Source organism: Sorex fumeus, unplaced genomic scaffold (genome assembly GCF_029834395.1).
Source record: "Sorex fumeus unplaced genomic scaffold, SorFum_2.1 ptg000122l, whole genome shotgun sequence".
NCBI classification, from domain to species: Eukaryota; Metazoa; Chordata; class Mammalia; order Eulipotyphla; family Soricidae; genus Sorex; species Sorex fumeus.
The window spans coordinates 17,553,351-17,579,961 of NW_026606179.1; the positions used below are offsets into that span (position 1 = coordinate 17,553,351).

The following is a 26,611-nucleotide window of genomic DNA, read 5'->3' on the forward strand; positions in this document are numbered from 1 at the left end:
CAGTGAAGGAGAGTCCCTTTCTCCCCACCTCCACGCCAACACCGGTTGTTTTTGTTCTATTGGATGTGGGCCAGTCTCTGTGGTGTGAGGTGATACCTCATTGTTGTTTTGATATGCATCTCCCTGATGATTAGTAATTAAGAGCATTTTTTCATGTGCCTTTTGGCCATTCGAATTTCTTCTTTGAGAAAGTTTCTGTTCATTTCATCACCCCATTTCCTGACGGGGTTGGATGTTTTCTTATTGTAGAGTTCAACGAGTGCCTTGTATATCCTTGATATCAATCCCTTATCAGATGGGTATTGGGCGAATATCCTTTCCCATTCTGTAGGTTATCTTTGTATTCTGGTCGCTGTATCTTTTGAGGTGCAGAAACTTCTTAGTTTAAGATAGTCCCATTTGTTTATCTCTGTTTCCACTTGGCTGGTCAGAGGCATGTCATCCTTGAAGATTCCTTTAACTTCAATGTCATAGAGGGTTTTGCCGACCTTGTCTTCAGTGAATCTTATGGATTCCAGTCTGATGTTCAGGTCTTTAATCCATTTTGGTTTGACTTTTGTTCATGGTGATAGGTAGAGGTCTAAAGCCCATTTTTTTTGTATGTAGCTGTCCAGTTTTGCCAGCACCATTTGTTAAAGAGGCTTTCCTTGCTTCACTTCACATTTCTTGCTCCCTTATCAAAGATTAGATGATAATGTATTTGAGGATGTGTGTAAGGATATTCAACCCTGTTCCATTTGTCTGTGGCTCTGCCTTTGTTCCAGTACCATTCTGTTTTAATTATAACCGCTTTGTAGTAGAGTTTGAGGTTGGGGAAGGTGATGCCTCCCGTCTTCTTTTTCCCAAGAATTGCTTTAGCTATTTGTGGGAGTTTGTTGTTCCATATGAACTTCAGGAGTGTTTGATCCATTTCTTTAAGAATCTCATGGGTATTCTTATAGGATCACATTGAATCTATATAATGTTTTGGAGTGGTATGGCCATTTTGACAATGTTAATTCTCCCAATCCATGAGCAGGGGATATGTTTCCATTTCCTGTGTCCTCTTTTATTTCGTGAAGCAGGTTTTGTAGTTTTCTTTGTATAGGTCCTTTACCTCCTTAGTTAAGTTGATTTTGAGGTACTTGATTTTCTGGGGCATGATTATGAACGGGTTATTATTTTTTTCATGTCACTTTCATGATTATTATTTTAATCATGATTTTTCATGATTATTATTTTTTTCATGTCACTTTCCTCTGTCTCATTATTTGCCATAGATTTTTGGGTATTAATTTTATAGCCTGCGACTTTACTGTACAAGTCTATTATCTCTAGGAACTTCTTGGTGGAGGTTTTGGTCATCCCCTTTTTTAACTTTTCAGGTAGATTATCTGTGGTTTCTCATAGGAAAATCTATTCTTTTGTACTCATTACACATGTATATTTGAGTGTGGTGGAAAGCGTGTTCATCTCCAAATAACCAGAAAAGGAAAAAATGAGGCTTAAATAATAGTATTCAGCTTTTTTATAAATTGAAGACATTTAAAGATTATCTGTGTAGGGTTAATGTGGTACTCCAAAACATCTGACTCTTCTATCTTGTTCTAGTATGAATATGCTTTCCATTCCTAAGATCACATGGTGCAAAATAGTTGCTGGAGCTCCACGAATTGAGACCACATTCCAGATACTATAAAGGGAGGAGATATAAAAAAAAAAGAGAATCACCCTTACTAATGAAAATACCAAGTAGGTATCTGGCATTTCCAAATACCTACTTGACAATTTTGCTCATTGACCAGAATCCATCTGTGCTGCCAAACCTGACCGTAGGTGTGGCAGGGAAATGTCAGGCTAACTCTGACAGCTGTGTGCCTGTCTACAAACTGGATTTCTGTTATTAGGGGAAAGGAACAGGGAAATTTTAGGAGGCAATTGGTAGTTTCCACTTCAGATACAAATGTTCTTTTCATTTTTTTCAGGAACAACATCATCAGATTCAAGAATTTGATTCAAAAATCAAAGTTATCAGGTTCCCTAATATGCCATGTGGAAATATGCCATGCCAGATTTCAAATGTTCTTGGATTATTTTTTCTTAATCTTCATGCTTTGGATTATTTTTCTTAGCAGGAGATAAGAAATTCAGAAGCCCTGTTCATCATTATTCCCACTCCCCAATGAAGAATAACCTCAACAATAGAAGAACTGTGGGCCGGAGCAGAACTGTACAGCAGGAAGGGAGCTTGCTTGTATGCATTCAACCGGGATTTGATCCCTAGTATCCCATATGGTCCTGATCATCACTAGGAGTTATTTCCAAATGCAGATCCAGGAATCACCCATGAACATCACTGGGTGTGGCCCCCATTTGAAAAGAAAAGAGCAGGAGAAGTGGTCCTTGAGAAGGAATATTGCCGCTGGGGCATGAAAGGGGTGGGATAGGTCTGGAGAGAGACCAATGGGACAATGACAGAGGGAAGTAATCACTCTGTACCAGGATTGGATGCTGAAAGGAGGTAAAGTGGCATGCATGATACCCTATCAGTAACAGGATAGTCCACAGTGCCTAAAGAGGAGGAAGGGAGTGGAGTGCCTGCTATAGAGGCAAGTTGGGAGGCAGGAGGGAAAGTGGGGATATTGGTGGAGAGAGGTGGTCACTGGTGAAGGGATTGAGGTTGGAATATCATATGCCTAAAGCTCAATCATGAATTAATTTATAAATTCATTATTCCATTTATAAAAAACTGCCTCTTGGAGAGCCCAGCAAGAGCCTGAAAAAACCTCCAATCATTGGGAAAAGACGAGTAAGAAGAGGCTGCTAAAATCTCAGGGTTGAGGAATAGAGACATTACTGGTGTCTGCTTGAGTAAATCGAAGATCAATGGGATGATAGTGATACAGTGATTTATATAAAAAACAAATTTTTAAAGAATAACTTCTGAGTTCATTCCTCTAGACTTTGGCATTGTCTACAAATTTGTCTTATCCAGAGACAGGGACAGTGAGCAATAGCTATGCTCCGGCTGCACTTTCCAACGCCCAGTGTAAACATCCAAGGAAATCCAAAGAGCACCCTTCCCTCTTGCCACAGCTCTGCACTTTGCCAAAACAGATATCCTTCTCTGGAATGGTGCAATCTGCAGATAACAGAAAAATTTAAGAATCGCAGAATTCTGGGGTTCTCAAATATGAAGACAGGAACCATCGAATCATATAAAAATGTTAGCTTTGGAAAACTATTTAACTATCCTAAAGCCATCCCATCCAACATCATTCACAAATAGATCTCTTTTAGACACTTCATGGCTATCTCCCGCCCCCACTTGTTTTTTCTGCTCAGAAAAGTATTCTCCCCTTCTGTCCCCTAAAAACCCCAGCACCTCCAGCTTCCAGAACCCAGTGAGAATTGCAGATATGCTGGTCCAGTGACGGCAAACTCCAGACCTCAAGGGATAGGTTATGGACTGGTACCTCTCATTCTCCCCCGCCCCTTCCCCATAGGACCCTGGAAGTCATGCCCACAAACTGCTTCTGAATGCTACTTGAGCTCCTTAATGGCCATGATCCAGAGACACACAAAAGACTCTCTGAACCTAGCAGCTCACTGCAGAGATTTCTCCAGATTCTAATTATCTAAAATTTTAGAATTTCAGGAGCACATGACATCTTACGCTATTCCTAACAAGCAATATAAAAGAGAGTATGGGGGAGATTGTCTGCCTTAGAGGCAGGGGGATGGCTGAGTTGGGGGGGGGGGAATACTAGGGACCTTGGTGGAGAAAGATGTGCACTGGTGGAGGGTTGGGTCATCGCTCATTGTATGGCTGAAATTCAAACAGAAAAGTTTTGTAACTATATCTCACAGTGATTAAAAATAATAATAATAAAATAAAATTAGCATTCTGAATAAAAAAAATTAATGTGGAGTTCATGCCCAATTCAATCAGCTTAATCAATGGCTGAATACATAGCAGTACTCCTACATTAGAAAAAACAAAAAAAGTATCCTCTCTTGTATTACAGCAAAAACACAATCCAACATATTGCTCCAGGTATGCATGGTGAAAAAGGTAAATATACTTTCTTTTTCCATCTTTTTCTACTCCAAGCAGTATCACTTTTCATTTTAACAGTACCTATTCGATGATTGCTGCATGCCTAAAGCACAGAAGTCTCCCAGGCCACCAAAGATGAAGATGAATATTTTCAAAAGAGAAACAGGCACAGATCCTGTCCAAGAGTTGTGCTTAGGGATTTTTAGGGCCAGGTCATAACCACCCGAACTTGAATAAAAAGCCTTTCACTGGGGCAGGGAGGGAGGGAGGGAGAGAGAGAGAGAGAGAGAGAGAGAGAGAGAGAGAGAGAGAGAGAGAGAGAGAGAGGTACTCACTATGGAGACATAGAGGCAGACAGGAGGTGGGGAGGTTGCAGGAAGGAAACTGGGGTCACTGGTGGTGGGAAATGGACACCGGTGGAGGGAGGAGTGTTGGATCATTGTATGACTGAAACCCGATCATGAACAGTATAAAAAGCATAAAAGACTGGTCTTCATGAAAGCTGTTATGTCTTAAGAGACAAGACCCCCATGAGGAAGTACAAGCTGAACCAGCCTGAAGATCTAGTTTGGGATTTACTGTAGAAGCCCAGCAGTCTTGCCCTTTTTTCACCTCTGTAAATGACTAATCACAACCTACGTGCAGTCCTATACCTCAAACTCCTTCAGATGCTCTATAAATATGCTAGCAGCTCTGCATTAAATGAGAAATTTTGACCATTTATTGGTGAGTTCCCCATCTCTTTGTTCCTCTGCTGGGGAGATCTGGGGAGAACAGGGAGACATAGTGTCATGAACCCCTACACTTTGTGAACTCACATTCCTTACACACCCTACTAAGATATGTTGGGTAAGGGATGGAACTTAGGGAGAAGAACCATGAGGCTGGAAATATGAAGAAGGGGAAATGGCCTCATGGATTTCATTAGGTAAGTTAAATCTACCTTTATTCATGTAAGAGATTATATGTTATATAATCAAACCCATCTCCCGCCCCCCACCCCCATTAAGCAGTTAATTCCCGATGACATCCACACCTGGAAAATTAAAATCCCAGGGTGTTCAATTTCCACACACCTGATTTCCCAGAGTGTATTTAGGCAGAATCTGGAACCTTGGACACAACCCTGCTACCTGCAACCATGGAGTTGGGAGGGGCCTTCACCATCTTTCTGGCACTCTGCTTGTCTTGCCTGTTTATCCTCATTGCCTGGAAGAGGACCAGCAAGGGTGGGAAGCTGCCCCCTGGCCCTACACCAATACCCTTTCTGGGAAACATTCTGCAAGTCAGTACTGAAGCCACCTATCAATCTTTCATGAAGGTGAGTCCTCCTGCTTCTTTCATAGTTAGAAGAAATCATACTATAGGCAAATGCATGTGAAACAAAGGCTTTGTATGCTAAGAATTCTGAGATTCCAGAATCTTGACCTCTTGGAAACTTGATGGAATTATACATTGGAACTTCAGATTCCCATCATCTAAGTACTTTGAAATCACAATACATTTAGGGGTTTTTTTGGAGGGGGTTGGGAAAGGGGAGAGGGAGACATGGACTGAAAGTGTTCAGACTTACTTCTGGCTCTGTGCTCATGGAGATAATTCTCAGGGAACCAGATGTGGTGCCAGGGATTTATTCAGAGTCAGCCTCATACAAGGCAAATTCCAAAACCCATCTACCATCTCTCCTCCAGCAGATCTTGTTATCTTCAAACACATCTGGTTATTGTAGAAGTGTGAGACTCCATTTTATTAAATAAGAAATGTAGTATTTCTGAGAGAAACATGCGTTCTGGATTCATCTCATCCAGGTCCATCATTCTCCATATAGTTAAATGAGGACTTGAAATCAGTGCTAGAGATTCTTTCCCAGGATCACAGGAGTCAGGGTGCTGTGCCTTTTCCTGAATAGCCATTACCAGCACAGGAATCAGCTTTATCTGTTATTTTCACATTTGTATCACATTGAAATCAACCCCTTGGGATGGAGCAATAGCACAGTGGGTAGGGCATTCACCTTGCACGTGGCCAACCCGGGTTCGATTACCAGTATCCCATATGTTTCCCCGAGCACTGCCAGGAGTAATTCCTGAGTGCATGAGCCAGGAGTAACCCCTGCGTATTCATTGCTATTCATTCAGCCATTGATTAAGCTGATTAAATTGTAAGCCCCTATTCTTGTATCTTCCTTCTTTCTTAGCTCAGGGAGAAATATGGCTCAGTCTTCACCGTATACATGGGACCCCGACCAGTAGTTGTTTTATGTGGTCATGAAGCAGTGAAAGAGGCCCTTGTAGACAAGGCAGATGACTTCAGTGGCCGTGGAGAACTGGCTTCAATAGAGCGAAACTTCCAAGGTTATGGTAGGTAACAGCAGCAACATTGAAAACAAAACGATTATCAAGTGTGCCCCAGGTTCTCTGATAAGTACTCTCCCTGCATGACCCACATTGACTCCTCTGAGGAAACTTTTAATATCTTATTAATTTTTCTAATGTGGAAGCTGGGCATGAGAAAAACTTGGTGATACCACAAGTTTACTTTTAATCTAAACCATATAACTCGGTTGTACTTTTGTAGTATTATTTTGTATATTTGGATGAATTAGTTTCATATTTTGTGTGCCCACTAAAATAATTAGACTTCTTATTGTCTTATACTTATATATTCTACTCATAGCTGACGGTCTCCTCATTTTAGGCAGATACATTCCTAGCATTACTTATATAACCATCTAAATAGCTCACAAACTCAATTCCAAGCAACTTAACACCACCCATTCCCTATTTCTGCCTATCCATCTATCCTTCTACCTTTCCTCTTATTTAGTCACATTTCCATCGGTCTATTTCCCCATCTAACTTATCTGTGTATCTATCAATTAATTTCTCATTTTCTTATCTACCTATTATTTTACTCATCAATTCATAAGTCTTCCATTGTTCATCCATTATTATTATTGGAAGAGTGGTTCAGCCCACATCCAACTGAACTCAGAGCTTACTCCTGGCTCTGTGCTCAGGGATCATTCCTGGTGGTGCTTGGGGAATAATATGTTGAGCCAAGGGAGAATCTGGGGTCTGCTGAATACAAGGCAAGTGCCTTACCCCTTATACACCCTCTCCTTTCCCCATTCATATATTTCTAATCTCTCATCCATCCATCTTTTCAACCATCTATCCATCTACCTCAAACAATCCTCAAACCATCCTCAAACCATTTACCTCAAACCATCCTTCACCCAGACATGATTTCTTTCATACATTAAAATTATCACTTATCCTAGTAGTAAACTCTTCCTTCCATTCACCAAACCACCAAAAGAATTACATGTTCTATCACTAATTTTTAAATTAGTAATAACAGTAATGCACATATGATTATTTCAATGTGTTTCTACTACATGGTAACTCTCTTTGTAGAGATACATTGGTATACAGGTCTGAGTGACTGTGTATAAATTTGGGTATATTTGGAGAACCAACTTTTATACAGAAAATAAAAGTAACCTCCCTGTTTGGGGGAAGTCTATATGTTTTGTATGTTTACCTACCTCAACATTTCTATACTTTCATCTATTTACCCATTTTCAGGGATCAATCCAGCAAGAAATTTTTCTTCAAGGGCCAGGAGTATTGGCCCATGGTAGGAAGATTGTCACCAAGGGGGAGGAGGATTACAGTTAGAACATAGAAGGAACAACTATACAATGATAGTTGGAAATGATCACTCTGGGAAAATAACTGAGTATTGAAAGGAGGTAAAGTGATACATTTGATAAACTTTCAGTAACAGTATTGTAAGGCACAGTGCCTAAAAGGAAAATCACAATGAAAGAGAGAGAGAGAGAGAGAGAGAGAGAGAGAGAGAGAGAGAGAGAGAGAGAGAGAGAGAAGTGGGGGAAGTCTGCCATAGAGACAGGCTGGGGTGCATAGGGAGGTAAGAGGAAGGGAAACTGGAGACATTAATGGCAGGAAATGTGCACTGGAGCAGGGAATGGTGTTGGAACATTGTATGACTGAAACTCAATAACAAACAAACTTGTAACTGTATACCTCACAGTGATTCAATGAAAAAATAAATGGGAAGGAAGGAAGGAAGGAAGGAAGGAAGGAAGGAAGGAAGGAAGGAAGGAAGAGAAAAAAATTTTAACCTCTACCAACCATTTCTAACCTGATTTTCTTTCTTTCAGTTGAGTCCTGTACTGTAGTGTGAGGATTCTGTAGGGCAAGAACCTTAGTCTCTCCATCTAAACTAAGGGTTGGGAATTTTTCTTTTTTCTTTTTTTTAATTAATTTTATTAAATCACCGTGAGATAGTTACAAGCTTCCACGTTTGGATTACAATCTCACAATGATTAAACACCCATCCCTCCACCAGTGCACATTCCCCACCACTAATATCCCCGGTATACCCCCCCTTTCCAACCCTCCCTCTGCCTCCATGGCAGATATGATTCCCCATAATCTCTCTCTCTACTTTTGGGCATTATGGTTTGAAATAAATACACTGAGAGGTTATCATGTTTGGTCCTTTATCTACTTTCTGCACACATCTCCCATCCCAACCGATTCCTCCAGCCATCTTTTTCTTAGTGATCCCTTCTCTATTCCAGCTGCCTTCTCCCCTTTGCTTATGAAGCAGGCTTCCAGCTATGGAGAAATCTATCTATCCCATGTATCTAGTGTCCTTAGGTGTCAGCCTCATGTTATGTTGTTTTATACTCCACAAATGAATGCAGTCCTTCTATGCCTGTCCCTCTCTTTCTGACTCATTTCACTTAGCATGATACTCTCCATGTCTATCCATTTATAAGCAAAGTTCATGACTTCATCTCTCCTGACAGCTGCATAGTATTCCATTGTGTAGATGTACCAAAGTTTCTTTAACCAGTCATCTGTTCTAGGGCACTTGGGTTGTTTCCAGATTTTAGCCATTGTGAACAGTGCTGCAATGAACATATAGGTACAGATGTCATTTCTACTGTGCTTTTTTACATCCTCAGGATATATTCCCAGAAGTGGTATTGCAGGGTCATATGAAAGCTCGATTTCTACTTTTTGAAGGACTGTCCATATTGTTTTCCATAAAGGCTGGACTAGTGGGCATTAAGGTTGGGAATTTTTCTGAATTTTGCATGCACAGTATCATAATCAGGCACCATCCTGTCAAGCACTGAGTCGGACACAAGAAGGGGTGGAGAGGTAGGAGCTTGACCAAGAGATTCTTGCAGGTGTTGCTTTGGCTAACGGAGAACGATGGAGGATTCTCCGACGTTTCTCACTGACAATTCTTCGGGACTTCGGAATGGGAAAGAGAAGCATTGAGGAGAGGATCCAAGAAGAGGCTGGCTTCTTATTAGAGGAATTCCGAAAGACTAAAGGTATGCGGGAACAGTTGGGGTAGGGTTCCAAGGTGATGTGAAGCTGTTGCAAGAATCATCACGGTCATCATCGGTCATCACGGTCCTCCCGTTGTTCATCGATTTGCGGGCCCAGTAATGTCTCCATCATGAGACTTGTTGTTACTGTGTTTGGCATAGCGAATACACCACAGGTAGCTTGCCAGGCTCTGCCCTGCGGGGGAGATACTCTCGATAGCTTGCTGGGCTCTCCGAGAGGGGCGGAGGAATCAAACTCGGGTGGGCCATGATGGCCGCTTGTAAGGCAAACGTCCTACCGCTGTGCTGTCGCTCCAGTGTTGCAAGAATAGTCCTGAAAATCTGAAACCTTGCTGGGAGAAAAACTCTGCCATAGAAGAAGACAGAACAGTTTAAATATTTATAAAGATGTCTAATCAGACTTCATGCTCCAAATTAACGTGAAAGAATCTCAGAGACCAATTGTATAGAAACCTTAATCAAAAGATATCAGGGAAGGGTCTTATAATGGGTAAGACATTTATTTGTCTTGTGTGCAGCCAGCTTGGGTTTGATCCCAGCATCCCATATGGTCCCCTAAGAAACACCAGGGAGAATCCCTGAGTGCAGAGCCAAGACTAACACCTGAGCTCCACTGGGTGTGTTCCCCGCCCCCCTAAAAAGATACAAGGCAGTTTTATAAGCTCCTGATGTCATATGCGAACTTCAGCAGTACGTAAATTCATACCTTTTTCTGGTGCCAAAAGAAAGTTTTGTTATATACTTGCACACATATTGTGGTTAAATAAAAACCTAAACCAATTCTAAGTATGCAATTCAGTAAAAATGACCTTGTTCAGATTATTGGGGAAAGGATATGTGGAACTATTTCATCTTATAAATGTAAACATCTATTTTACTAATTTTTAAAAGAATCCAGCTGAGAGGCAGAGAAAAAGAGAGATGAATGGACAAGAGACTGAGAGATACATTTCTGTATATTAGATATTTTTGTCAAGGGGTCCATGGATGTCAAACAGTACATGAGGAGCTTTCACTGTTCATGAGTCACTATATTCCTTGCAAAAGTATATATTTGTGAGCACATAAATTATTACAGGGAAACTGCCCCAGATTCACTGACTCTGCCATCATCTTATTTATGTCGGTTGTAACTGAGGTCAAGAAAAGATTTCTTTAATAGCTCAAATGGAATCATTAGAAGAGAGACATAGAATCAACTCATTTTTTTATTCCACTCAATTTTTAATATTTTATCATGGGAGAGTTGGGGGCCATACCGGGCTATGTTCAGGGATTATTCCTGGCTCTGAATTTAGGAATCACTCCTGGTGGTGCTTAAAGGACCATATAGGATACCAGGGATCGAATTTCGGGCCAGCTGAGTGCAAGGCAAACATCCTACCAACTGTACTATAGTTCAGACCCCAGAATCCAGTCATTCTTTAAAATGAAAAATTAAAAGAAAAAGAAAATGCCCTATATCACCACCTTTTTTCCAAAGCTATAAATTTCCAGCACACAATTAAATAGTAATCACAGTGATTAAGCTCTACCACACTTCTTGAGCTCTTTCTACATGTCAAGTGTGCTAAGCATTCAGCATGAATAGTGATATGGAATCCTCATGAACCAATGAGGTAGTTACTAAAACAGCTGATAATTAGGAATAAGATTCTTCACATGTGACTTCGACAGTGGATCCAGGGCTCACCTCCATGACAGGATCCTGATAATTGCCTCTATACATAGACTATTTTTTTTCACCAGGTAACCCCATCGAACCCACTTTCTTCCTAAGCCGCACCGTCTCCAATGTCATCAGTTCTGTTGTCTTTGGGAGTCGCTTTGACTATGAGGACAAGCAGTTCCTGAAGCTGCTGAAGATGATCAATGAGAGTTTTATGGAGATGAGCACGTCCTGGGCACAGGTGCCTTCCAGCCTTCCCTCCCACCAACTTCAGTTAACTAGCATTGAGTGTGCCTACCCATCTCTCTCATTTCTTCCCACAAACCCAGGAAGTAGGTGCCCTGAGTCTCAAAAGCAAAAGTATTTGCTTAGCCTGGTTTAGATGCTGAAATTAAGTGTAAAGACTTAAGTTCCACATTTGGTCCATGGTGGACCCTAAGGCCATTGTGAACAAACACTTCTCCACCTTTGCCTATTCCCTGCAGCTATATGACATGTATTCTGGAGTCATGCAATATTTGCCAGGAAGACATAATCGTGTTTACTACTTAATTGAGGATCTCAAGGATTTCATTGCCCAAAAAGTCAAAACCAATGAAGCATCCCTTGATCCGCAAAACCCTCGAGACTTCATTGACTGCTTTCTCGTCAAAATGCATCAGGTACTTCTTCCTCTTCCTCCCTCCTTTCCTCCAACTCCTCAACCTCAAGTGCCTGAAACTTTAACTCACCCATAAATATTTGAGAGACGAAGAGCAAAATGTGGTTCGCTCATTTACATCTTCATTTATACAAAATATTTAGAATGTGTAAAATCATAAAGTTGTTTATTTTTTAAGTCTGCTCTAAACATTTGAGGATGATAGAAATACAAGTGTTATGACTTTGAATCAAAAATACCAGTGATTTATAACTGCAGAAATGTAGTCATTAAAGTTTTACATTTGAGCTTGAACATTTAAAGACTTTCAAATTCAGAGCTGGAACTTTACAGTTAGAGTTTATAAGTGCAGACTTAGAGGTGTATACCTTTAGAAGCTTATACTTTTTTTGAAGAGGCTCTTTAAATTTTAGAATTAATTATAGTATAGAAGCTGTCTACTTGAAAGTGCAATATAATATACCCTAATGATCTAGAACTTTTATATCCTGTAAAGTAATCTGTGTCCTCGCTTCCTATTCTCCCCTCTGTTCATTACAGTCCTATACACAGGTCTTCCGCCTACTGTTTCTCTAACACACTTGTCTCAGAAACTCTGCTAGATGACCCCTCTCCCAGACATCTATCCACTTGGTTTCTGCATTCATTTTAACTTTACACAGGAGAGTTTAAGAAGGTGGGGACAGAAGAGGGTGATTCTGTTTCTATGCTTTTCATTTTCAGGACAAAAATAATCCCCAGACAGAATTCAATCTCAAGAACTTGGTTCTCACCACTCTCAACCTCTTCTTTGCTGGCACGGAGACTGTGAGTTCTACACTGCGCTATGGAATGCTACTGCTGATGAAGCATCCAGAGGTGGAAGGTGGGTTACATCAATTCCCTTAAACAGCTCCCAAAATTGCACTTCATCATGCAGATATAGGGCAGAATCTGATTCCTGGCCTTTTCCAGCTTATACTAGTATTTCCTTTCATTACTTTTCAAACACTGCCACATAACACCTTCAACAGAGCTTTTTGTTCACATTGTTACATCTCCTCTGACTTTGACTCTGCTATTTCTCAACATAGGCCTGCGATTATATTTAGGGCCAACTGGATGTTTCCCATCTCACGATTCTTAATTATATCTACAATATTTGTCATGTAAGAAATCATTCACAATTCCAGAGACTAGGAGCTGGGTATATCTTTAGAGGATTTGTTTTTATTAGTATTAAATTATCATTGATTATAATATTATGGAATTTCAGGGGTTTAGTTTCATGCTTTTGTATGTGTTCATTCTTATCATTCCCATCACAAAATTTCCACTTTCATCTCACCATCCAGAGATTCCTCATTCTTCCCAACCCATTCTCTTCCTCTTGGGAAACTACTACCATTTTTGAGAGTAAATTTGGTTTTATTTTTTTGCTTTAGTTATTCATGTTCCACATATGAGTGAATCCAGTCAGCATTTCTTGCACTTTCATGTTTATGTCACTTAGCAAAACTAAGGAAGTGATATCTTTGCGGACAATTACCTCACCAATTCTAGTGGCTGAATCCAGTAGCACCCATCTTTAATAAGCCAGTCTAGTCTGGTGGGTCAGCTCTAATAATAAAGCTATAGGAATAAATAGTGTTTGTTACTCGATTCAGTAAAGTCTCCCATTTTGGTTCCTCTTCCATCTTATGTAGTTTCCCACAAGTCAATGGCTTTTCCCACTACAGAAAATGGACAAGACTCATCTGTGTTTCCACTCAAGTTCGTCTAACCTCTCCTTCATTATTGGAATTAATATGAATAATCAAACATGGGGGTGCACGTTCTCTATTATGCATTGTCCTGGTTACTTGCATACTGTATTTTTGGTAAACGTTATCAGTACATGAGCTTGTTAGACCATCGCATTCATTTCAAGATGAAGAGTCAGAGGACAGGCTCTTCATTTCAAGAACACTCTCCTAGTAAGAATGACTTACCAATATACACCAATAGTGTTCTAAGTGAAAGCTATACCAAAAATGTTCATAGTGACTGTCACATGATGAACATCATTTGGTTTGAGTTCTGTCCTAGTTAACCCTGGAACTGGTTTTATCCCATCAAAAATCTGTATATGAAAGCCCAACTTCATGGCTTTCAAGTAAAGAACAAATGCCGTAGCAGACAAAGTTCCATTCTGTGTGTCTCCCAACAGTTGAATGGATGTTTCCTGACCAGCAATATGTCAGAAATAAAGAGACAGCCCACAAACACATGGTTGGTTCCTTCAGTGTCCCATGGTTGATAAATACAAATCCATGTCCAAACTCTAGCCTCTTGTTAAATCTCCCGTGTCTCTGTGTCCCTGCCTATGATGCTTTCTAACATTTTCCAGCCAAGATCCATGAAGAGATTGACCAAGTGATTGGGCCACACCGGATCCCAAGTGTGGAGGACCGGGTCAAGATGCCCTACACGGATGCTGTGATTCACGAGATACAGAGGCTAACAGATATTGTGCCCATGGGTGTCCCTCACAACGTCATTCGAGATACCGAATTTCGAGGCTACCTTCTGCCCAAGGTGCGTCTACATCTTCATTGCCATCCCTTCTCCAATCACTGTACCTTTCCCTCGTCCTGGTTTGCTGCACCCACATCACAACACAGATTCTCCTAATTAATCCCATTTTCTCCCAGGGTACAGACGTGTTCCCCCTGCTTGGCTCAGCCCTCAAAGATCCCAAGTATTTCCGTTACCCAGATGCCTTCTATCCTGAGCATTTCCTGGATGAGAAGGGCCATTTCAAGAAGAATGAAGCCTTTGTACCCTTTGCCTCTGGTAGGTTACTGTGGTAAGATTCTCTCTTGGAACATTCTAGATGTGTCCCCAACCATTGTTGGGGTCTGAAGGGGAAGAAAAATCCTAATTTCATTTGATCATGAAACCCTAGAATCCCAAAATCTGGGAGTCATAGAGCCATGACAGCCATAATAAGAAGGTAATATCATTCAGCAAGGGTCAGAGAAGATGTCTAGTGAGAACCAGATAGAAACCACTTTAGATTTTGCTGTCCATGGTGCCTCTGTGTGGACATTGCAATCAGAACTCTTACCACCACTCATGTACAAAAGGAACTATAGGTTATACATAAATAAATGATTCCTATTCTGGTGCTTATTTAAGGACACTGAAATTATAATCATTAATTGTGTGTACACAATTAATCCCATCAACGGCCAAGACCCAGAGACTATAAAACCCAGCTCTCAGAAGAGCGCAGCCACAAATGAGGCCACACAACATCTCATTATCTCATTCTTACTTTGGACAACCCTGCAGGCTACCACATGTAACCTGCCCAGACAGCAGAGTCTGGCAAACTCCCCGTGGTGTACCCAATATGCCAAATACCAGTAACAATGATGGGTCTTATACTCCTAACCCTGAAAGAGACTTCAATATGGCACTTTTTAAAATCTCAGGGGGGCTAGGGCAAAGGAGACGTTACTGGTGCCTGCTCGAAGCAATAAACAAACAACAGAATGATTGTCATTGTGAATTGTGTGTAGTTTTGTCTGGGGGCCATTCCCAGCTATGCTCAGTGATAACTCCTGACGGGGCTTAGGAAACAATGTGTGGTGTCAGGGGTTGAATCTGGGTTGACTCTGTGCAAGGCAAGCATCTCATCTGTTGTTCTATCTCCCAACCCCCTCATTTAATTTTTTTTCTCATTTTTTAATTCATTTTTTAGAGCATTACAAAGCCATTCATGATTGGATTTCAGTCATACAGTATTTCAACACCCATCCCTCCAAGAGTGTATATTTCCCAGCACCAGTGTCCCCAGGTTCCCTCCTATCACCCCACAATTCCCAACCCCCTCACTTAATTTTTATGTAGCTGTAGCACTGTAGCACTGCCCTCCCATTGTTCACTGATTTGTTCGAGTGGACACCAGTAACCTCTCCATTATGAGATTTGTTGTTACCATTTTTGGCATATCAAATACGCCATGGGGAGCTTGCTAGGCTCTTCCATGTGGGGGGATACTCTCGGTAGCTTGCCGGGCTCTCGGAGAGGGACAGAGGAATAGAACCCAGGTTGGCCGTGTGCAAGGCAAACGCCCTACCTGCTGTGCTATCCACTACCACAATATTTTTTTTAAGCTTTTAAACTAAAGATATAGAAAACAAGGACTGGAACAAACAATACAGCAGGTAGGTGCTTGCCTCCATGCGGCTGACCAAGGTTTAATCCCCAGCACTCTCATGTGGCCCTCCAAACCACAAGAGGAGTGATCTCTGCATAACCAGGAATAATAGTAATCCCTGAGCACCACCAGCAGTGCTCCACCCCCCCCCCGGAAAAAAAAAGTAAAATAAAGAATTCTTAGTTTTCAGGTAGAAAAATAAAAAACACCATGGATTTGTCCTATCAGAGAAGCTTGATCAATGACATAATGTCCTCGAGCAATGATTTATTTGTTTATTTGTTTAGTGGTGCTGATAACCAAATATAGAGTCTCACATGTGCCAGGCAAGTGCTCTACTGCCGAGCCACATCCCAGGCCTCTGTAACAATAACATTTTAGGCACAAACCATTTGAACCTTTGGTCAGTGCAGTGGCTAGGAAAATAGGCACAATCCTACCATTTCCAAGTGGAGTGCTGAGGGATGAGTTACTTCGGCTCCCTGCCTATAAAATGCAGAGTAATCTCTCAAAACCATTGGAACAGGAACTGATGCATCTAACTGTAAGCATCTCTGTCAGATCAGTCTTTCGGAAACTGAAGTGGAGGGGAAAAACCTCAAATCTGAGAATCTTTAGGACCGTTTCATCTTGGAATCTGATGCCCAAGACATTGAGCAGGAACCTGCCTGGTGACTAAATGGCATGTCTTAGCTGAGCACTGTATATAGCAACCCTTTGAGATTTTACAATAACTCTATAAGTAGAGAAATCCTGACCTCAGAGATGCTGATGGGATAGAGGAAGCTCGGTGGGTGGTTGAGACCACCCCTGTGCATCCATATTCCAATGCAAATGTGACCTGTTCTCCCCTTGTGTCACAGGAAAGCGTGTCTGCCTTGGGGAGGCCATGGCCAGAATGGAACTCTTTATCTACTTCACCTCCATCCTTCAGAACTTCTCCCTGCGCTCTCTGGTGCCACCTGCTGAAATTAATATCACACCAAAGCTCTCAGGCTTTGGCAACATACCTCCCACCTATGAGCTCTGCCTCCTGGCCCGCTAAGCACCCTCTCCTGGGAGCTGTGGGAAGCAGTGGAGAACAAATTTCAGTTTCCCTGTAGCAGAGCACCCACCCATCTCTCCCTGCATCGTCTCACAGCCCCAAGAGAAGGCACTATTTCTACTTTCGTGGAACCACCAATCTGAGAGGGTCACTGAAAATAGGAAGCTCTGTGTTGTCTCTATGCAGGAGGAAAGCAATGTCTATCCTAGATACCTACAACAGCCCGCAGATTCTATGTTCCCTTAATCATGATCACCTCCGCTTATTCTTGTAGAGTTCATGTTCATATCTTGTTCCTTTATCTTTGTCTTAATCATGACCAAAATGAGGGTCACTAGCCATTCTTCTGATTTTCATAGCCAACACCACCAAATGCCAACAGGACCAAACTCAAACTAAAGATTATTGAGTGTAATAAATTTCTTAGTGTATGTGAATCCAACATGGCACTCAATTAAAAGAGCCTTATAACTTCCCTGTTTTAATTTTGCTTTCTGCTAGTTTCCTCTAGACTTCCAAAATGTTTTGGGGTCATCCTTGTAATAGACCAGCCTCAGACATCTTGTTTGTTTCCTCTCCCTTCCCATTCTCTTTTTTTTTCTTTCTCTCTCCCTCCCTCTCTTTTTTCCTTCTTTCCTTCCCCCATCGAGCCCTCCTTCTTTCTCTCCCTCCGTTCCTTCCTCTTTTCTTTCCTTCCTTCCTTCCTTCCTTCCTCCCTCTCTACCTCACCCCTCTTTCTTTCTATCTTTCTTTCTTTCTTTCTTATTTTTATATCATATCCAAAGATAGAGACTATAAAATCCAGCTCCTGGAAGCGCGCAGCCACATTCACAGCCGTGCGACATCTTATTATCTCATTGCTACTTTGGACAAACTGGCAGGCTACTGAATGTAACCTGCCCACACGGCAGAGTCTGGCAAACTCCCCGTGGTGTACCCAATATGCCAAATACCAGTAACAATGATGGGTCTCATTCTCCTAACTCTGAAAGAGTCTTGAATATGGCACTTTTTTTAAAAATCTCAGGGCTAGAATGAAGGAGACGTTACTGGGGCCTGCTCGAGGCAATCGACGAATAACAGGATGGTCATGATCATGATCCAAAGATACTAAGAGCTTACTCCTGGCTCTGTGCTCAGGAATCACTCCTAGGAGTATTCAGTGACTGATAATGCTGCAGGGGATTGTACCAGGGTTCATGAAAGCATGCAAAGACTTAGTGTGCAAGTCAAGCACATTAAGCCCTGCACTATCTTTCTAGCCCCATCTCTCTCTCTCCTCTCTCTCCTTTTTTTATCCTTTTTGGGTCATACCACAGATGCACAGGGGTTACTCCTGGCTCTGTACTCAGGAATCACTCCTGGTGGTGCTCGGGAACCAAATGGGATGCTGGGAATCAAACCCGGGTCAACTGGCAAGGCAAACGCCCTCCCCACTGTACTCCAGCCCCTGGCCCCATTTCTTTTAACCACCTTTCTGGTTGTTCTTATTATAACCTTCCATCCCAAATGATGTCAGTGGACTTCAAGTGATTTATGATGGCCACTTTCTCCTGATCCATTTCTGCTATCCTGGGACTGGCTGGGAAGGCTAGGACTAATAAAGTCTGCAATGAGCCCCTGCATAGAATGGACCTCAAGACCAAGCCCCACTAAGAAGCCATCAAGCCACACCTGACATCCACTTGTTCTGCACAGCACAGGAGTTAATCCCCACCACCTGATTTCTCAGGGAGGCCCTGGACTCAGGCTGAAGCGAAGAATTGCTCTTTGCAGGAAAGGAAAGCCAGTCCTAGGCCTTACCCTGGGTTTCTTTGCATTCTCACAGAAAAGAATTTTAGGAATAGATGAGCAGAGAAGTAAAAACAGATTTTTTTATTTGGAGGTGTTTGAGGAAGGAGGAGGGAGACAAAGAGAATAGTGTGCTCAGGAGAGAACATGAACTTCTCCAGAGGTGGAGCCAGCTCTGCATAGCCTTTAAGACTGACTTTTATATGTGTGCGTTCAAAAAAAGTGTGTGTGGGCTCTCTTGCCATTCAGTGTCCATGCTGCATTTCCACCCCGGATGGGTGACAGAATGGAAGAAAGAAGGAGGAAACAGGGTCCAGGCTGGTTGGTGATCAATAGCCATTTATTTCAATCTAGTCTTCCTCTGCCTCCTTCCAGTCTCACTCACTGCCTATATTCTTCCTCCTCCTTTCCCTATGCTGGTCTCCCCACATCCCATCTTTCTGCCTTAGTCAAGAGCCCAACAACCAAGGTTGGGGATAGCCACTACACCTAGGTGAGATAGCACAATCAACATATGAAAGCCCTCTTCTAGGGAAGCTCTACTAAGGTAAAGATCTCATCCTGCTAGGAGCCCATAGTCATCTTAGATTTACTTCTTAATAATGTTTCTAGTCATTCTGTATGGACACAGTAAAGGTAAAAAGGTAAAGGCCCTCCTGTTGATCATCGATTTGCTCGAGCGGGCCCAGTAACGTCTCCATTGGAGGCTTTGTTGTTACTGTGTTTGGCATATCGAATATGTCACGGGGAGCTTGCCAGGCTCTGCCATGCGGGCGAGATACTCTCAGTAGCTTGCCGGGCTCTCCGAGAGGGGCGGAGGAATCGAACTCTGGTCGGCCATGTTGGCTGCGTGCAAGGCAAACGCCCTACTGCTGTGCTATCGCTCTAGCCCAATGGACACAGTAAGAGATATATTAAGTTTAAAGTTTAAAGGGTGACTCTCCTGGGAATATCTCGCTATAGATCCCAAACCACAGTCCTCAGGCCAGATTATTCCTTCCTAACCCTAGTAGGGTCCTTGTACAGTCACTTCATTTCATGACAGAATTTGTCCATGAACACGACCATGCTCTTAAACTTAATTATAATTTTTATGGCACTTGGCCTGTCCCGTATTGATGTAAGGGTGGCTTACAGCTTGCCCTGGATCCATCTAGCATCTTCTTAGGGACCCTTCTTAGGGACCTTGCTAGGAACTAAGGGCAACTGAGGCTTAAGTCAAATAAATATGACAGACACCCAATTATTATCCAGTGTCAATTAACTTCCAAGTTATAAAAGCAACTCCCAAGTTGTCTTCCTATATATACAAAATGGACATTTCTTTAAAGTAAATTGCAAAGCACATAAAGGAAGGAGGAAACCCATATTTCACTTACAAATACAAATCCAGGGATCTCTGAAGAATTTGACTTTAAAAGTTACATGTTCTGGTTAGAGAAAATAAGTGATTAACAGGTATGGGAAGCAGAGCACAAAGGAGAAGTTAAAGATGAATACTGAAGAAATGGGAGTGTTCAGGAGCATTGTGATGGGTGTTACTCAGTAAACCTAAGTTCCTTAAGGTTGAAGAGAAAGGATAAACCAATGTTATCCTACAATATGAATAACGGATTTTCTTTAGGTTGACTTAGCCTGGAGTTTTCTGAACGTGCAGGCACATGAGGCTGGTCAGATGCTATCATAAAAGAAGAAATTTCTAGCTTTGGCGGAAATTTGGGGAAAATGTCCTAATCACAGTCCAAGTCTCTGCTGAAGTTTTATCCTTTCTGTAGGAAGGAGGAGTCCAGCCTCCTGGGGGTCAGCTGCTGGTGCCAGATAAAGGTCTTATCAGACCTTAGTTCCTATGTCCACAAAGTGGTTCCTGACAACTTTAAGACTAATTGGTTATGTCCCAGGAATTCCATTGCCATGGGGGCCCTTTCTTCTCTACCTGTCTGCCTCATACTCCCCAGATATTTTCTAAAGAGTGTTAAATTCACCTGAACTCTTTTTTTAGTTCTAAACTCTGTCAACTTGCTCAACTGGTGAAAATTCTCCCTCATATTACATTTTGTTCCACTTATATTTATATAGTTTCCACTGAACCCCCATTAGACTCTTCAGGTAATTGGGGCCCATTGGTGAGCAGGAAGCCATGACTTGCTCTCATGGAGCTTATGTTGTCATGGGGAAGGCAAGCAATGAAGAATAAATGAATATGAAACTGATGTAGGTAGGCAGATAAGGTAGGCCCCTTCCCAAGGCAATGGCAGCAAATCTCCTGGATAGCAATAGCCCTGAACTAATGGAGAACTAACCGGCATTAGTCCACCAGTCTGTGACAGACCCTGTGGAGGCTGGACATCTACAGGGATGACAGTGTAAGAAACAGTGAACAGTTAAGGACCAGAGAGAGATTAACCAGAAACTCCAAAGCTGTTCCTTTGACACCTGACCAACCCCCTCCAACAGAAGCTCCTGCAGAAACAGAAGTCAGGAAAGGAATTTCAAAGAAGACCATCACCACTATCAACCCCCTAGGTAACCTCCCCAGCAACGAACTTTTACCTAGGTAGAAGTCCCACATGGGGGCAGGTTGGAAGAAACCCTATGAAGGCCACCTTGAACAAATATGCTGCCTGAGCACATGTGTCCTGTCGCCCGCATCTTCCCTCTTGAGATATGCATATGCATATGCTTTAGATATGCATATGCATATGCTGCCTGAGCACATGTGTCACCCGCATCTCCCCTCTTGAGATGTGTACTTTCATGTTTTCATGTCTAATGCTGGGATGTGTGTAGGGGCTCTCTCTCCGCCCTTGGAGAAGCTCGGGCTCCCTTTTGAGTAGGTTATTCTCCACTCTCTCCCACTTTATCTTCCTCCTTCCCTTCAAAACTTCCAAATGAAAACTGTGTAATTTCACTACTCTTCTACTCCTGAAATTCCTTTCTGCGAGGCGAGACAAGAACCCAGTAATCTTGGGTTCCGGGTGGCAGAGGCAGATGGGGAGAAAGTGACCGTCTTTCTCCTCCCTGCTTCATATAAGTCACCTTTGGGGCCCACCGACATCAAAATGTGATAGGAAAATTCAATCCATATAATCCATGTAATATGGTTCAAAAAAGAGTGTGGGAAAACGAATAGTGATTTTGGGACTGAATTTTCACATGGGTGGTCAAAGAGAAAAAAGAAGATGAGCAACTTTCCTTTTACTTTTCAACCTTGTGAAATTTCCAAGCATATTATTGATAGTCTGAGACCTCACTCAGTGCTGACAGAGGAACAGAGAGAAGTAATGTAAAGAAATAGAAGTTTGTTGGGGTTTGCTCCCAGGAGGACTGGACCCTACTACATTCCAGTGAGGTTGGGGTAGAAGTGTGCCCTGGAAGAGACTAAGTGGGATTTTAAGTTGTCTTGGGTGGGAAACGGAACAGAGACCACTGGGAGTGGTACGACTGGTATGGAACCATGGAATGCAGCCTAGGGGTTGCCAGGCTTGGAATGGGCCATAAGCCCTGTCTTCAGTGTCAAGAAGGCAGAGTGATCTCTGATTTCAAAAATGTCACTATCTTGTCCCGATTTGGTTCTGATCCTAAGCAAAGTTACAGTTATTTTGTAAAGCAGTGTTTACAGTTATTTTGTAAAGCAGTGTTTGGGCTACCTTGAAGGACATGAGGACATTTGGAGTACCATTCCCAGTGCTGAGGGCAGATGGGGATAAAGAGCAGGCCTAGTATTGCATATTGAGGAAAAACAGTTTGAAATGCAATCAGCCCAAAGGCATGGAAGCCTTTGACACAAAGGACTCATCTCAGGAGCCCAGAAAGCCAATGAGATGCAGAACTCCAGGTCCAGTGCACAAGGCTTCCTGAGAACACAGGAACCCCCTGGGAGGAGAGGCTGCAGCAGTGCAGCAAAGGCCAAGTGGAGAATAGCAAAAAGAATAGCAAAAGACAGGGACTGGTGTGATAGCACAGAAGGTAGGGCTTTTACCTTGCACACGGCCGACCCGGGTTCGGTTCGATTTGTAGCATCCCATATGGTCCCCCAAGCACTGCCAGGAGTAATTACTGAGTGCATGAGCCAGGAGTAACTCCTGTGCATCGCTGGGTGTGACCCAAAAAGCAAAACAAAAGAATAGCAAAAGACCATCAACCACCCCAGACTCCCCCTCAACAACCACCCTAGCAAGGGGCTGGGGTGGTAGGTGGGGGTGCAGCAGTATTCTTGGAGAAGTGTATAAAAGGTCAACTCAAACAAAGGAATGGCATATATGTGCCATGAAACAAACACATGTTGCCCAAGAGCACATGTTGTTGCGGTACATGGTGTTCAAGTACAACTTCCCTCTTGAGATGTGTACTCTGGGCTCTCTCCAACTTTGGAGAAGCCTGAATTCTCTCTTGAGAATCTCTCTCTCTCTCTCTCTCTCTCTCTCACACACACACACACACACACACACACACACACTGTGAGAAGCAGAAGATTCCTCAATATTCTCATAGAAAAGGGGGGAATGTGGGAAGCAGAAGATTACTCAGTGAGATGCTAGGAAAAGGGGAATATGAGAAGCAGCTAGCTCACTTCTTCTCACCCTCATTGTGAAAGTTGTAGGGGGCAGCTCTGGCCAAGAGGGATAAATGATTTAACGGAGTTAACTAGTTTACAGCAACAGACAACCCAGAGAAGCTCCTGCAGGAACATAAGGTCAGGAAAGAAATTCCAAAGAAGACCATCACCATTCTCAACCCCCCTGGTAACTGCCTTAGCAACAGACTTTTATCTGGTAAAAGCCCATGTGGGAGCAGGTTAGAGAACCCTATAAAGGCCACCTTGAACAAAGGAAAGGTGCGCATATGCTGTCTGAGCCCATGTTCTGCTTGTGCCCACATGGCTGAGCACCTGTGCCTGAGTACATGTGTTGCCCGCATCTCCCCTCTTGAGATGTGTACTTTCATGCTTTCGTGTCTAGCTGATAAGAAGCTTTCTTGATGTATAGCAACTGGAAAGTCTTCTTAATTGGTAATGTTTGTTTTCTTGATAATTTGCTTTTGTTTGCCTTTGTTCACTTTGGACTCTGTAAGTTACTCTTGCCTTTGGAATTGTCTTTCTTCAAGCTCTGACCTGACTGCGAAGTCAGGACACCTCAGCCCCAGCTAGCTGGCAAAATAAAATCCCGATGTGCGGTTTGCATTCCCGCTGGACTCTTTGTCTCTCTGGATATTGAGGGGTAGTCTTCGGTTCTAACAACACACACACACACACACACACACACACACACACACACACACTGCCTCTTTCCTTCCCTCCCTCCTGTCCTCTCTCCTTTCCCTTCATCAAAATTTCCAAATAAAAGCTGTTTTTAAACTTTAACAACATGTTAATGTTGATCTCTTATAGAAGGGCTGAATAGCCCCTGGGTAAAATACAACAATCTTCACACTCTTTTCTCTAAGAAAACTTTTTTTGTAGCATTTTTAGCAGTTTTTCATAACAAACAATACAAAATAAATTATTTTGGTTCTGCTTTGAGGCAGGAATTGGGGTTCAGGATGGAAACATCCGTAATATGATGTTGGGAAGGTGTAACAGTAGTAGGATTGGTGTTTGAATATTAAATGTAATCAAATATTGTGAACTGTCCCAGCCACTGTCCTCCCATTGTTCATTGATTTGCTCGAGCGGGCCCAGTAATGTCTCCATTGTGACACTTGTTATTGTGTTTGGCATATCGAATATGCCACAGGTAGCTTGCCAAGCTCTGCCGTGCAGGTGAGATACTTTCGGTAGCTTGCATGGTTCTCTGAGAGGGGTGGAGGAATCTGTAAGGTCCCGTGGGACCCTGAGGGAAATTCCAGAGCTAAACTCTGCTAATTTGTAACTCTTCCTTACCTGCCCCCACCCCACCCCAGTAGGGCACTGAACTGTAAATCCTGCCTCCATTATTGACTCTTCTTAATTGAGATGTAAATCCTGCCTCCACTGTTGACTCTTCCTTATCTGCCCCTCGGCTAGAAACTCTTCCCTCATCCCCCTCTACCCGAAATGCAGGTGCCCTGAGCTGTAAATCATGGGGAGCCAGGTAGTCATAGAAGATAACCAGATGTCTGAGTTATGAGATACCCGCTAACCACAATGCTCATGTATGTAAATGCTGATCTTTGAATCTATAGGCTAAGGAGTGATATACTTTTTTAACCAAATAGGTTGGTTAAAAAAGTATATGTTGTTACGAATCTATTGGCCATGAAATGTGCGGGCTCTGCTGTAACGGCCAGTGAAGACCTATATAAGATCTCCTTTGAAGAAGCTCAGGGTCTTGCCTAACTAACCTACTGGACCTGCGTGTCGGTGGGATGACTTGACCCTGGCTAGTCAGCTCAATAAACTACCTGCTTGCTGATTGCATTCCTGCGTGGTCCTTGTCTGCATCAGAGATCCTGAGCCGTGCCCTAACAAAATCAAACCTGGGTCTGCCAGGTTGGCCACATGCAAGACAAATGCCCTACCTGGTGCGCTATCACTTCATGGTGCTCAAAGTTACTTCTGCTCTGCACTCACTCCTGGCAGTACTTGGGGGATCACAGGGGGTGCCAGGATCAAACCTAGGTTGGCCATCTACAAGAAAAACACCCTACCCACTGTACTCTGTGCTCTGGCCCCTAGCACTTAGTTGGGAGTACCCCCTGAATACTGCCAGATGTGCACAAAAAAACTAATAAAGGGAGACATTTATGGTTTAACAAACAATAGGAACTTTGAGGCTGAATCAATAGTACAGTAGATAGAGCACTTGACTTGTACTTGGCCAACCTGAGTTTGGTCTCCAGATTGTGAACTACCTTATTAAATGTTTTTAAAAATTTAATTTAAAAAAATTTTTAAAAAGATGTTTTTATTTCACTGTTCATCTCTTCCTAAAATTCTTTTCTGCAGAAAGGTGACTAACCCAAAAGACCTGAGTAAGTTCTTACACTGACACTCCTTTCCTGCAAAGAGCAATTTTTTGCTCCTGCCTGAGTCCAGGGTGTCCCAGAAGTCGAGTGATAGTTATCAAGTCCCAAACCGCACAGAAAAACTGGAGATTGACAGCTGCTTCGTGGGGCTGGCAGGACAAGAAGTCGCTGCTGAGAAGTCCATGCTCAGGAGGAACTCTGAGACCAATAAAATCGCAGACTTTATCAGTCCTAGATTTTTTCCAGCACTTCCTGGGTTGACAGAGGTGGATAGAGAGAAAGAGGAGAATTTTCTGCATGAGAATGGTGCCTCTCTCCTCCCCATTTCACATAAGTCACCCCAGAACTTCCACTGGCAATATCAGGTTACCAAGGTTACAAAGTGAGACCATGACAGTCTTAAGGAGATCCCAAATGCATTCCATGATTATGATTATGTTGGGTCACCCAGACTCACCCGCAGCTCCCATTCTCTGGTGCTAGCCTGTTTGAAATGTGAACAGGGGTCTATTTTTCTCATCACCACCACCAAAGTGTCCAAGACTGTTCACTACCCTTTTTGGGGGGGTGGGGGTCACACTGGCATTGCACAGAGGTTACTCCTGGCTCTGCACTCAGGAATTACCCCTGGCGGTGCTCAGGGGACCCTATGGAATGCTGGGAATCCAACTCCGGTCTGCTGCATGCAAGGCAAGCACCTTACCCACTGTGCTATTTTTCCAGCCCTCGCTGCTCTTCTTTTGTCGCTTCTAGTTCTCTTCTTCCTTCTACCCTACTCCCTTCTCCTACTCTCAATATTGTTTTGTAATCAAAGGCTTTGTCATCTTTTATACTGTCTATTCCCTTATTTTGATGTTGATGGGCCCCACTGGTGACTTAT

At 42.7% G+C, this 26,611-nt stretch overlaps 1 protein-coding gene across 1 annotated transcript; it reads left to right on the forward strand.

Moving 5' to 3' along the window:
- The first annotated feature begins 5,180 nt into the window (after nucleotides 1-5,180).
- On the forward strand, nucleotides 5,181-17,431 carry LOC130043932 (cytochrome P450 2G1). The gene is made up of 9 exons (XM_056136446.1): nucleotides 5,181-5,360; nucleotides 6,237-6,399; nucleotides 9,270-9,419; nucleotides 11,187-11,347; nucleotides 11,592-11,768; nucleotides 12,491-12,632; nucleotides 14,136-14,323; nucleotides 14,440-14,581; nucleotides 16,817-17,431. The coding sequence occupies exons 1-9, from the start codon at nucleotides 5,181-5,183 to the stop codon at nucleotides 16,996-16,998; spliced, it is 1,485 nt and encodes a 494-aa protein (XP_055992421.1). The 3' UTR covers nucleotides 16,999-17,431.
- The last annotated feature ends 9,180 nt before the right edge of the window (nucleotides 17,432-26,611 follow it).

Bases quoted from the DNA above. Each gene is read 5' to 3' on its own strand.
- LOC130043932 (XM_056136446.1), top strand. From the start codon at position 5,181: ATGGAGTTGGGAGGGGCCTTCACCATCTTTCTGGCACTCTGCTTGTCT. The intron at 11,348-11,591 runs GTGCCTTCCAGC...TATTCCCTGCAG, and splicing joins TGAGCACGTCCTGGGCACAG to CTATATGACATGTATTCTGG. The intron at 14,324-14,439 runs GTGCGTCTACAT...ATTTTCTCCCAG, and splicing joins GAGGCTACCTTCTGCCCAAG to GGTACAGACGTGTTCCCCCT.